This window comes from Numida meleagris, chromosome 21 (genome assembly GCF_002078875.1).
Source record: "Numida meleagris isolate 19003 breed g44 Domestic line chromosome 21, NumMel1.0, whole genome shotgun sequence".
Classification (NCBI taxonomy): domain Eukaryota; kingdom Metazoa; phylum Chordata; class Aves; order Galliformes; family Numididae; genus Numida; species Numida meleagris.
The window spans coordinates 2,750,694-2,763,640 of NC_034429.1; the positions used below are offsets into that span (position 1 = coordinate 2,750,694).

General features: G+C 52.0%; 1 protein-coding gene across 1 annotated transcript; it reads right to left on the reverse strand.

Annotated features, from left to right (window-relative positions):
• SFRP1 (secreted frizzled related protein 1) lies at positions 3,583-12,947 on the reverse strand. Its single transcript, XM_021375069.1, has 3 exons — positions 12,205-12,947; positions 8,979-9,056; positions 3,583-5,490 (listed from the first exon to the last, which is right to left on the reverse strand). Exons 1-3 carry the CDS (start codon positions 12,725-12,727, stop codon positions 5,168-5,170), a joined length of 924 nt encoding a protein of 307 aa, XP_021230744.1. The 5' UTR covers positions 12,728-12,947; the 3' UTR covers positions 3,583-5,167.

The window sequence follows — 12,947 nt, forward strand, 5'->3', positions numbered from 1 at the left end:
CTGCAGAGCTGGGCACACGGGGGAACTTACATTGCCCCCAGGACAGCTTGTGGCAGACAGCTGGCCCAGAGGAGCTTCCAGCCTTCGCCGGGAAGGTCTTGGAACAGAGTTCTCATTTTCCAGAGACTGGGAGGCTTCTGCAGCACAGCTGGCCAACCTGACAGGCCGACCCGTGGCTCCTGGCCCGGCTCTGTCCATGGAAGCCACACGCTTGCAGGGCCCCCGGCCCCACGCATAGAGCATGGGAGCCAGCCAGGCTCCCAAAAAGGGCACTGAAACGTGACTTTGTCACCTCCAGACTAGCAGAGGGGAGCAACTCAGCCAACAGGTCGGATGCTCAGAGGCTCAGATGGTGTTACTAGAGAAGAAATGACAATAAAATTAGTCTGAGCCCTCACAAAACAGAGACTTTTACAGCACTTGCTGTAGATCCTAGGAGATTTTTCCCTCCCTCAGTCTCATGGAGGACTTTCTTTGCACTGATGTTGAAGCAGAGCAGAGCTTCCCATGTCCTCATGCCCTGCAGCTTTGGGCACACTCAGAGCAGAGAGCTTTGCATCCCTTGATCCTTGATGGATCTTTTTTCCACAAAAGCGTCTGAAAGGAAGTATTTCTTTCCCACTTCCTGTTCTGTTCTTCATCGTGGGACATTACAAACTCCCTGTTTTCCTCTGTGCATCTCTTTCTGTCTATGCTTTGTGTGGCCTCATGCAGCAAGGCACCCTTTGCTTTACAGAGTTAGGGCATAAACGTCATTCCCAACTGTGGAAACAGCCACACAGTTACCTGCCACTCCTGTAGGACATCAGACCCCCAGGCAGCAGCGTGAAGAGGGGCAGCTGGCATTCTGCAATTCTATGCTACAACTTCAGCACGTGTCGTAGCAAAGCTGAACATCACCAGAGCAGAGGAGGGCTTTGGTGGGAGCTGCTGTTACACTGTGCCCAGACAGCAGCAGCACTGCGCCAGGAGCAGGTAAACACAGGAAGTGTTTCCCTTGCAGACATGTCACCAGGCTCCGAGCAGCTGGGGTGCATCACCCCCCCCCCACCTCCACCCCAAAGAACATTAATAGAGCTCCTCGTCAGACACACCAGGCTGGTATCTGCTCTTCTCCAAGAGAAACCGTCCCTAATTGCTCACAGTTTCCAGCCCTGCATTCCCCAGCAGGGGTCAAAGAAGAACACAGACTGCCAAGGACAAGAAATTAATTGTGGGATGGAAGATGACTTTTGTATAGCATGAAAGAAAACTGTATTTATTTAAAGCTTAACTGTGAACTGGAGACCAGAAACTCAATTAACAAACGATACTCAACAGAAAGAATGCTGGAGCAAATAAACATTACTGGGAGGATCAACTGAGTCACAAGAGGATGATATTTTATTTTATGCAGGATTCAGACAAGCCCAGGGCAGGCTGCTGGCAAGGCTGAGCATCCTTGTCCTGCCAGATCAGCTGCTACACCCTCACACAAGCTAGAAGCAGTTTTCTAAGGGGCACAGCCCACAGACACCGTGCACTCACTGCTGGGCAGTACTCACCCATCACCAAACCTTACTCTCAGCCTCCTTGCATTGTGAAGCCAGACTCAGAGCTCAACACAGGAACCTGAAGCAAAACGCATTCAGGATCAGCTGTGGGTCAGCAAAGAGCTGCACCTCTCCCCTAACTTTGGGTATTTCTTTGCACCCCCAGGATCTAAGCACACACCTCACTTTACACAGTTACATACATGCACATGAAAATCGCCCCCAACATATTACACAGCAGAACTCATAAAGGTCTTGGTTTAGAATGAGCATTTATGTGAACACTGCATAAATAGAACACACAAGTATTTGAACCAAGTATAGCATATTATATTCTTGAGCTGTTCTTACCTCCTCTCATGGCACCACATGCTGTTGCTGATGTCCCTGGCCAGGGGCACTGGAGGGTAGAAGCTCCCCAGTTTCCCCACTATCAAACCTTCCCCCTGCACTTGAGACCTAGTCCAGGCTGTGCTCACACCCATTGGCCATCTCTCAAAGGATGGGTGATTGCTCTCGTTGGAATAACCTGAGAGCTAGAGCCAGGGCTGGCCAAGGGGCAGGGGTTTCAGGTGTGTGCCTGCTTTCCTTGCAATCAGTGACACCAACAACATTCTCTAGGAAATAACAGGAAGACAATTCCTGCAGACAATGCTGTTTGCTATAAGGAGCTTATTGCCTAATTGCCTTTGTTTGCACTGGTGTGAGCTAGCTGGTGTGCAATAGGGGTATTAGTGTACAGATAAAGCACTCTCCAGCAGCAGCAGCCCGACAGCACTTCTCTGTCTCAGCACTGTGGATCTATGGTTTAAGCTCTTAAGCAACTGATATGGAAAAGGCAACAATAAAAATAACTTTGAAAGAAAGGGGGAAAAAAAAAACATTTTATTGAGAGGTTTTCTTGCTCCAATCATGTAAGAGAGAACAGAAGCCATAATGTGTTTATATCAACCACAAGTTTAAAACAAAGCAAAACGATCAAGTACAGATTTCTTTGTCAAAATACACTATGAGAAAAGCAAGCAGTGCTCTGCTATAATGCATTGTGCTCACGTGAGAGGTTCCCACAGCAGCACAGACTCCTTGCACAGCTCTGGGTCGCGCCTGCTCCAGAGCACTCACACAACATCCATGCTCTTCGTGCACTTCTACACGCTCTGTCACAATTACATTTGGAGCATTTGTCCTTCAAAAACTATTTGATGTGTAGCTTGGGCTGCTCCCCTCGTGCCTCAGGAGTAAATAAAGCAGGTGGAGTCCTCAAAGCCCACTGCAACTCTGTGCCCTGCTCCTTGTCCTGCATGACTCCCACGTGGCTCTCACACCTCAGACATCTTTGCGGAGTGCATGGGCTGCACTGCAAGACGATTTCTGGGCTCTTACAGCAGGGATGCACCACTGGGGAGCACTAGGCTTGGCTGTGAGAAGCATCGCCCTCTTGCCCAAAAAGCTGCAGCACGTCCAGCCCAGCCATCCCCAGCATCACATCATATCCCACTGCATCACATTGCATCAGCTGCTCTGCAGCCACCTGACAGCACCAACGTGGAACAGAAAACAACGTCTGTATAAAAACTGGGAGGGGGAATCACGTTGTCGTTGATTAATTTAGCAATTTTAGTTATGAGATTAATGATACGTGGAAGACAAAGCATAAAGAACTGGTATTAAATTTGAAAATAAACGTAAGCTCTAACATCAAAACCAATTGCTAAAATCACGTGCCATGAGCACACTGCTGCAGTTTGCTGGCTGCAGGGTGCTGAACACCTTCACTGCATCTGAGGCTTTCACCCACACCAGGGAAGCAGATGCTGATCTGGCTCTGCAGCCTCAGGGTTGTCACTGTGGGCCTGGACCACAGCCCCGGTGCTGGGTCACCCCGAGAGCCCCCGCACGCTGGGGCTGGGTGGGAGCACAGGGGACACGGGCAGCAGCTGCAGCTCTGATTTGGGGCTGCCACACACGTTCTAAATTAATGATCTAAAATTACATTAAACCAAAATGTAAATATATCTTGCCTACAACATGATGTTACATCAAACGTATCTCTTTTAGTGCTGTTATTTTTTTATTAAAAACTTCCATATACAAAGAGAGCATAAAGGAAGCAATGATGCACAAGGGCTCTGCCTGCTCGACCTGCACAGAACTGCTGGCAGATCCCACAGCCGTTTGGCAGCAGAGCAGTACAGTGACCATCCAGGTATATGGAGATGTCCAGCGCACCGTGTCTGAAACATTACACACAGATCAGCTCAGCAGCCCTGAGCTGCTTCTAAAGCTTAGGGTGGATCTTTGTGGTTTTGCTTTTTTTTTTTTTTTTTTTTAATTCACTGATAAAGTACATTATCTACAATGATTAACTTTGCATCACAGTAACAATGCTAATACACACTGTGGTCTAAGACACTTAGTGGGATTTTCTAAAGAGTTCACATCCTAAATCCATCTCTCTGCTAGTTTTGAAGCAGCATTCATCAGGGTGCTTGGCGTATTTACGGATTTATCTACAATAACGTCCATGTTCAATCATGAAAGAAAGACACAGCACTCCCGAGCCAGACAACAATTCACTTACCAGATTTGAGCAGGGTTAACTGCTATACAACGGGATTATCTCAAGTTTTAAGATGGTCATTCTCTTAGAGTAATCGTGATTGATGAGAATGATGAATAGAAGCAGGATAGTGTAATTAATGCGGAGCAATATGGGACTATGGAGAAAAGAACATGTCCAATTAACAGAATAATGAATTTCAGCCTGGTCAATCAGTGTAGTCATTTGGATGCGATGTTCATTGTCTTTCATAAAACGACTTGACCTCACACTAACATGACATTCTGATTACAGAAAAAAAAAAACAGAATGATACAAAGCCAAGTTGTCACACATCAAATGGGCCAAAACCCGGACAACAATCAGCCCCACAGCAACTGCAGGAAGAGGAGCACAGAGATGATGCCATCCCGTGGTGCTCCACAGGGACCACTCCTTGCCCTTCTGCAGTCCGATACAGAAGAAACTATGAAATATTGGTGGCAAAATGAGCAATGACACAAGCCAGCAAGCAGTGCCTCACTGAGGGCAAGGGATGTAGTCAGGTGAATGGGATCATGCGAAGGTTGGGAATGAGGCCCAGCAGATCAGGGCACCATGAGGTCCCAGGGCTGAGACTCAACCCAAAGGCACTCAGACCGGAATACTGGTCGGTTTGTATTTATGATGAGGGCAATTAGCTACCAGGAGGTTTTATCAGGGGGTTGATGGATACTGCTTCACTTGTTTATTAACTTTTACTGTGAGGATGGAATATTTTTCCAATAGGCTGGCCCCAGTCCTGTAGGAACTTACTCGGGTGCTCCTGCAGCCGTGAACACAGGAGGAAGGTGGTCACGAGGGTCATGTCCAACATCACACGGTCTTACACCCCTCTGCCTGCCCTCTGTACCTGATCATTGCTACTTCCATGAACTCATAGCAATGTGTCTTTGGCTATTGGAGATGCATGTGGTCCGTGACCTCGGGGTCTGCTCAGTGCTCACTCTGGGAAATGCTGGCAGGGGGCAGGAGGCGGGGCTGGGGGGAGCTCCAAGGACGAGGAGGAAAGGGAGGGAGTTGGCACCCACGGGGGTCACTTGAAGACGGATGGGAACGTGGGGCAGTCCGGAGCCTTCACCTTCTTCATGAACTTCTTGAACTCTTTGTTCTTCTTGTCCCACTTGTAGATGGCTGTCAGAAGGTGCTGGGTCTTCACCTGGCGGCCCATGATAAGGAAGTGGTGGCCAAGGTTGTCCAGCTGGTGGCAGGGGCAGTCAGCCCCGTTCTTCAGGAGCAGCACCAGCTTCTTCAGGTTCTTCTTGCGGATGGGCCCCAGCTTCAGCGCCTTCCTCTTCCGTGGAATGATCACCTTGTCCCCATTCTCCTTTTTCACCTCCTTGATGGTCATCTTAAGAGCTGAAAAACAAGCCAAGGAGAAGGGAAAAACAGAAAAGTTCTCAGCACAAAACATGGCAGTTTTAATTGAGAAGGAAATTTGTTCAGCAGCACAACGCATGATTTGCTAGCAAAATGTTAGCTGAGCAACGACACAATGTCCCTACTTCAGCAGCAGAGGGAGACTCTTAAGAGGTCAACTCAGCTCCTCAAACATTTGCTTTCAGGCTCTCCTGGCCTCAGGCAGCTGCAGAACACATTCTGAGCACTGAATATTGCTATGGGTGAGCTGGCAGGGTCCAGGTGACCCCAGACCAGGGTGTGGGTATCTCCCAGAGAACAGGGCCAACCCCACCCCATACCAACAGAAGTATTCTCCTCTTTGGGTTCAGTGCCTTCCTGACTAAATAGCAACCCAAATAAAAGAAAAATTAATGTTCATTTGCCATGACCATGAACAGGAATTTACTAAGCACGGGAAAAATGTTGGAAATGTGTTGTACATTAAAGTACCACTTCTGTGCCATTTGGCTCTGCCTCATTTTTGAGGAAAAGCACATACAGCCAAAAATGACTAACATATTTCCATCATTTGGGGCTTCACTTCAGAGCCGCAGATAAATAATGCTCAGATATGTGATTGTCTGCTGTTCCTTCCCATTTGATTCTTAGATGTGTGAGCAGCAGATAGCACAGCAGAAACCATGGGCTCTGGCAGGGAAAGGAGGTCCCCTGCATCATTGCTCCTTGAAGTTCTGCCCTGCTGGAACTTGTAGCAATAAATACATGTTGTATTCAGGTCACCACTCCAGACACACATGGCAGCAGGACAGTGATGACAGTCTCAAGAAGGCAGCACAGTCTGTGTGCTACCCTTGTGCTCCCAGCCACTGCACTGGCAACAAGAATAATGGTATTTGTCTGCACAAGTGCCAAAAACGGCTGTTGTGTTTGCCAAGAGCCCTGTTGTGTTATACTATTACTGTACAGGAAAGCAATCCAGGGCTGGAAACTAAAGGGAAGCTTTCTTTCTATCTGCTTTCCAAATTCAGGATGCTCAGGGAGTTAGAGATGCAAGCTTTACAGAGCTGGAGACACCAAACCAGCTCAGTCTGCACCGAGCCATGGAACACTGTGAGGCACAGGAACACGACCCCGAGATCGCCCCCGACCCCAGGTGCACCCCAGCCCACACCACCTGGCTCCATCCCAGTGCTTCCCCACATGTCAGGGCCTCACACCAGCACCCCCAGGGGCAGGGAAGGGAACGTGAGAGAGTGGAAAGCTCTGCTGTTCCTGCAGCCCCATTGCTCCTTCCTTCAGGAATCACACAGAAGAAGGAAACCTGCCAGAAGACACATTAGGGCTGTAACTGGAGAAGGCTGCAGGCAAGGAGCTGTCAGTCAAGGGGAAAAATAAACAGCATGTATTGATTGTACTGCAGTCCCAGTTCAGCAAGAGCCCGTTCGGCAGGATCCCTCAGACCCCAGGGGAAGGGCAGAAATGATAAACACAACCACCAAGAGAAATAGAGAGAGCACCAGCACACCAGGGCTGCCCCAACCCCAAGCTGCAATGAGCAGGCAGAGCACTTACGCAGCCCAGTGGATGTGCAAGAGCCCTGCAACAATGGCACCATGTGAACTAGGGAAGAGCAGTGAGCAGAGCCCACCACCAGCTGCCCCTCACAGTACACGTAGTTTAAACATTTACAGTACATGTCTGGCTGTGATGAGGTTCTGTAACCTGTCAGCTGCCGGTGTTTACCTTGCTGGATGTGCATGAGAAACCTCAGTCGGAGGGGACGGGAGTTTATGTTAGTGCCAGATAAACAGCTCTCCATGAGAAATCGCCCCCATGACAGTAACCCCTGAAGACTAAACAGAGATCTAAGGATCCTGTGCTGTGCTGGGAGAGCACTTCCTGGGGCTGACCCATCACTCACCAGCTGCTCCCCATTGCTAGGTGTCCCCAGAGCATCCTGCCCATGTCCTTCTGCCCCAGCTCCCAGCACACCGGAGCGTCGGGAGGGACTGCTCCTCAATGGAGGAGGAAAAACACAGTGACAGAAGGAAGAAGTGCCAAAAGCAGCTGCTTGAAACCTACACCACTGAGAATCCATGCAAATGAACTTTTTCCACTGCTATTTATTATGGTGACAAGGGAGGAAGAGGAGAACAAAAGGCAACCCAAAATGCAACCAGCTTTCCATTGTGAGGAAAGAATGATGCCTCACACGCAGCACACACCAGTTATGTCCTGCTCAGCTGCTCTGGACTCCTCTCCAGGAGGAAGTCATCTCATTTTCACATGAAAACTCCTGGGCCACAGACGAGGAGCTCAGGGCAGGCAGCTCCCAACCACATTGAATTCCTGCACGCTGGGAGCACGCACATTCCTGAGGAACTATTACATGGGTGTTCCTGTGGATGCTTTTCCCTGTTAGAAGAAGTCTGCACTGAACTTAGGCCTTTTGGCATACCAAACCTGCAGGAGAGTGGGGAATTCATTTCCAGCAGAAGGGGTAAAGCACCAGCACACAGAGCAGGTTGAGGTTTGCACAGCGCACTCCAGCACAGGGCACATTCAAGTGCTAATCCCCACGGAATGCACACCTTGCTCAATGCTCCTTTAATAGCTTTTCAGGAAAGTTACATACACCAGCAAGGATGTCAAAACCAGTTAATTCTGGGCTTGATCTGAAAAAGCTCATATTTTTCCCTGCAACAGTTTTTTGTTGTTGTTTCTTTGTGGGTTTTTTTTTTTTTAAATGAAGCTCTGTTTCCCTATGATCGTCTGACTCACTTATGAGCCATAATGGACTAAGGACACTGCTTTCCAACAGCACTGTGTTTTTTCCCCTCACTCCTCAACCTTAGCAAGGCAAGGGCTGGCTTTTGGGTTCAACACCCAGACTCAGCAAGAAGAGCAGAACTCTCCTAACAAGAGACCCAGGGGTGCCAGCAGCCTGGGCAGCAGACACCCAGCACCTCCCTCCTGAGCTGCCGTGGGGCCATGCAGCTTCAAGACCCCACTCCCCACCAGACACATTCCACACACTGCTGCCACCACGCATCAACACTGACATCTAGAGGCATGCTTGCCCCCAGGAAAGGAGAGGCTGCCTGCAGGCCATGGGACTGTATCGCTGACCCGTGTCAACCACGAGGGTGGTGGGAATCCAGTGGTCCAGGATCCAGCCCATGCAGAGCTGCCCTGCCCTGCATAGTCCAGGAAGCCTCCCAGCACCCCAAGAACACCTCCAAGCGCACAACAAGGCAGCCCCAGCTTGCCTTGGTAGTATAGTGGTTGCTGAGCATCCGTGGCACCCTGTGGTGCCCTACTCCCTGAACAGGGAGATGCCCTCCCGGCATCAAGCACCTAGCCTGCTGCCCCAGGCACAGCTGGAAGGGAAGCAGGATGCTTTGGAGCCAGGGCACTAAGTGCCTTCTCCTCTCCAGACTGCAGAACCGTGTCAGTGAGGAACAGCAGCAGGAATGCTTCCTTACCAAACTCGCTGGCACACAGATGCTCAACAATGGCCTCTGACTTCATCTCGTTGTCACACGGGGGACACACAGTGGTTCCTGGTGAGAGGAGAGAACAGGTAATGAGGAGCAAGCTCAAGAGCATCACAATCCCAGGAAGGCCAAAAGCAGTCTGGAGCCCTGCCCTGGGGTCCCAGGCCCAGCGCAGCCTCCTGCCAGCCCTGCTCCCCCCAGGCCAGGTGCAGGCAGCTGCCACGCAGAGGACAGAGCTCACGCAGACTGGGGTTTTCAGGGCCAGGCTCCCAGCTGCGGAAGCTGCATGCCACAGGGCATGGTGAGCAGCCTGCTGATGCTGCGTCCCATGGCACACCAAGCTGGCACAAGGTACCTGCACAGGTATGGCAGGAAGGCTCACACAAGGGTAGCCACCCCAGAGCCAGACTGGGTTCAGAACAGGCACAACCCAGCTCATCAGGAGAACTCCTCTCATCCAGAGGATAGTGAACTGCTTCCAGGTTCCTGCCTCCAGCCAGCAGAGACCACCCAGCAGCACAGACAGAGGTTTGTGCTACTGACGGATGAATTTATTGAGCAGGGAGATGCTCTCGGTCCAGCAGAATGAAGGGCTCTTTCCCACACACGAGCTGTTCTCTGGAGCTGCACTGCAGTGCAACAACTGCCAGTCTCCACATGCAGATGGAGCCTGGCCCCGCAGCACGGGAGCTACCAGCAGCAGGGTGCAAAGCCGCACACACACCTAGTGCAGACCGCAGTGCCGCCGCCTCGTCCGCAGACGCCCCATGGGACTCCCAGCCAGACACTCATTCCTGTGCCCTGCTTTTCCCCTCCCACCACCCAATCTGCTTTCTGCCAAACTCTCATTCCTGGGGTCATAAGCCATGCCTTTATTAATCACACATGCAGAGCAATTGGCCTTCCAATTGTCCCAGTTTGCCAGCAACAAGGTAATCCTCACTGCATCCAGGAGCAGCCCTAGAAATGCCATTCCTGGTGTGTATGAGCTGGGTGACATCCCATTCCAACACCCTACCAATGCCACAGTCACTTTACCAGCTTAGCTTACAGAGACACAGTGAGAAGACAGCTTCTGGGACATGATGACAGCCCAAACACTTTATTTTTAAATGAGCGGTCAGAATCTTTCCATACTGCCTGTATATTTAATGAGCTCACGGCAAGCGGATTCTGGCGAGAGGACCCCACACTGTTTCTGCTGCCACAAGGAGAGCAGCTGTGCTGTGGACCACCCGAGCCCATACCCTGGGAGCAGAGGGGTACCCCTCATCATCAGCTTATCTCACAGCCAGAGCGCACACCAAGAGGTCAAGCCCACACAGGGCAGATAGCCAGCAAGAAAGCCACCGCAATGCCCAACCTACAAGCTTCCCAAGCTCCCCAAAAAGTAAAATAAAACTCACTGTTCCCTGGTGAAAAGTCAGGCTTTGTTTTAACTGTGTGCATAGCCCCAGGGATGCTGTAGCACACCCACGATGCGAGCAGGGGCCGCTGCAGTGCACCCTGGGCAGCACAGGGACCCCAGCCCAGCCCCCCAGCACCCTGCGGGCACCCAATGGTCCGAGCTCTGACCGTCTCCCAGCCTACAACAGCTGGGATTGAGCCCACATTCTGCATTTGACAGCTTCACTCCGAGCACAACCTCAGCCTGTTTCTAGTTTGTTTTCTCCCTGCTGACCATTTTCTAATGCCTGGCTTTAGAGCTGGCTTACTCCAGGGGCAGGAGAAGGAATGTGTAATGCTATATTAATCTGCAACTCCCCTGATGCATCCTGTGGGCCTGCAGGCTTTACTGCCTAATGCTTAAGGAGAAAGGAATTCAGCAGGTCAGCTCTTTGAGAGGCAGAAACAAATTCCAATTTTAAGGTGTTAATGGGGAAAAATACTGAAAAGACTCATTCTTATTATTAATGCCCAGAGAATGGGGGGGGAATGGGGGGGGACACACTCCTGGGCTCTGACCTTCTTTGAATCAATAGGAAACACCCCAGAGCCTGAAACCCAAGGGGCACCGGGAACGCACACCAGCAGAAGACTGCACATGGCCACGCGCAGCAGCGGGGCTTTGCTGTAACAAAGTCACTGCAGTGATGTGAGTGACAGTGTGGTACCTGAACATCATGCTGCTGTGCAGCACCAAAAGAAAGCAGTGCTGTCCTATCCGCCTAAACAGGTCTGAAAGTTCATCACAAAGATGGCTGTTGAACCACACTGGGGGAAGACTGGCAGATGCTGCTTGCTTACAAGGGTGACTCCAGGTCTGGAGCTACTAAAGCCTCTGAAGACATTGACCTGCACACAGCCCCAGAGCAGGGGCAGCTCTGCAGGCTGCAGTTCTGGTCTGCTTGGCTGCAACTCCCTGAGGAATAAAAGCAACCTTTGTACCTGTTCACAGGACACGGCAGCAGACTGGACCAAGGGTCTGGGTTCACCCAGAGCAGAGATCTTAGAGCCTCCCCTGAAAACAAAGAGCTCCTTCCAGCAATTGCTTCAGTAAGCGCTGTGCTCTCCTATAGCCTCCTGTCTTCTCCCTCTGCAAACACCTCTCAGTAGCTTTTCAAAGTGCTTTAACAGAGAATGCCTACCTTACACCAGAATGTTTATTTGATTATTTTAAAAGTTTCCAGCAACAAACCAGACTCATTGCAACTCAATGTGGGCAAGCCAGTCTGACACAGGCAGGCCTGCAGAGCGCAATCCAGGAAAATAAGAAACACATCTTCTTTCCCCAGTTACTTCTTGATGGACACCTTGCCTGCAGCCTCCCTCCACCATACAGCCCTCCACCATACAGGAAGGCAGGGCTGCTTTTCCACATGCGCACATCCTCCTCCACTGCATGCCTCCACTCGGGCAGACTACTGAGCCTCAGCACCGCCTGGGAAGCATGGTGGTCTGTTGGGACCACTGCCACCACCTACTCCAGACAGACATTTCTGCCACGTGTAAGCACACATCCGACTGCATCTGAGGAGCGGCTCCCCAGGAACCAAGCACGAGAGAGAAACACTTCCCAAGAGGATAGGCTCAGAGCTGAGCCCTAATACACAGATCAGTGCACTACATCTCCCCAGGCTCCACCTGCTCCATGATTCCTGCTCCAAGAGTGGCAAGGAGCAGGCAGCACATCCTTCCTGCTTGGGGACAAGGATACAGCCTTTCCTGGGCTGACATCTGTCCCCCCCCTCCCCCAGCTCCAGCTATGCCTTACCTTTAGGCCTGGAGACTTCGGTGGCATTGGGAGCTGTCATGGCAATGCAGACATCATCCTGTGGAAACTGGTCACACTTGAGCATCTCCGGCCAGAAGAAGCCAAAGAACTGCATGACGGGCTCGCAGGAGTCACGCACAGCCTCGCAGAGCCAGCGGCACGGGTAGACCGGCCGGTCCAGGCAGACAGGGGCAAAGAGGGAGCAGAGGAAGACCTGGGTGCCCATGTGGCAGTTCTTGTTGAGCAGCGGCACCCAGCTGCTCGCCTGGTGCTTCACCTCGGCCATGGTCTCGTGGTCCAGCAGGTTGGGCAGCACCATCTTATCATAGCCCACGCTGTGACAGAGCCGCAGGTCGGCAGGGATGGCCACGCACTGGTGGGGCTTGGTGTAGAAGCGCCCCCCAGGGTAGGGGCCCAGGTCGGACTGGTAGCTCACGTAGTCGTACTCGCTGGCGCCGCCGCACGCCAGCAGCCCCGCGGCCAGCGACAGCAGCGCCCGCAGCGCGCCCCGCACCCTGCCCATGGCCGCGCCGACGGCCGCCCCGACGGCACCGCCCGCGGCACCGCCACTCCCCGCAGCTTCTCCCGGAGCCCCCCGCGCTTTTCCCAGGGACCCCTTCCCGGGACTCCCGCCCGGTGCTTGGTGGCCCCTCCCGCCAGATGCCCACCGCTGCCCCGCACAGAGCCGCCCGCTCCCGCCTCGGCCCCGGCCCCAGTCTGGCCCCACCGCCCCGCGCCGCGGG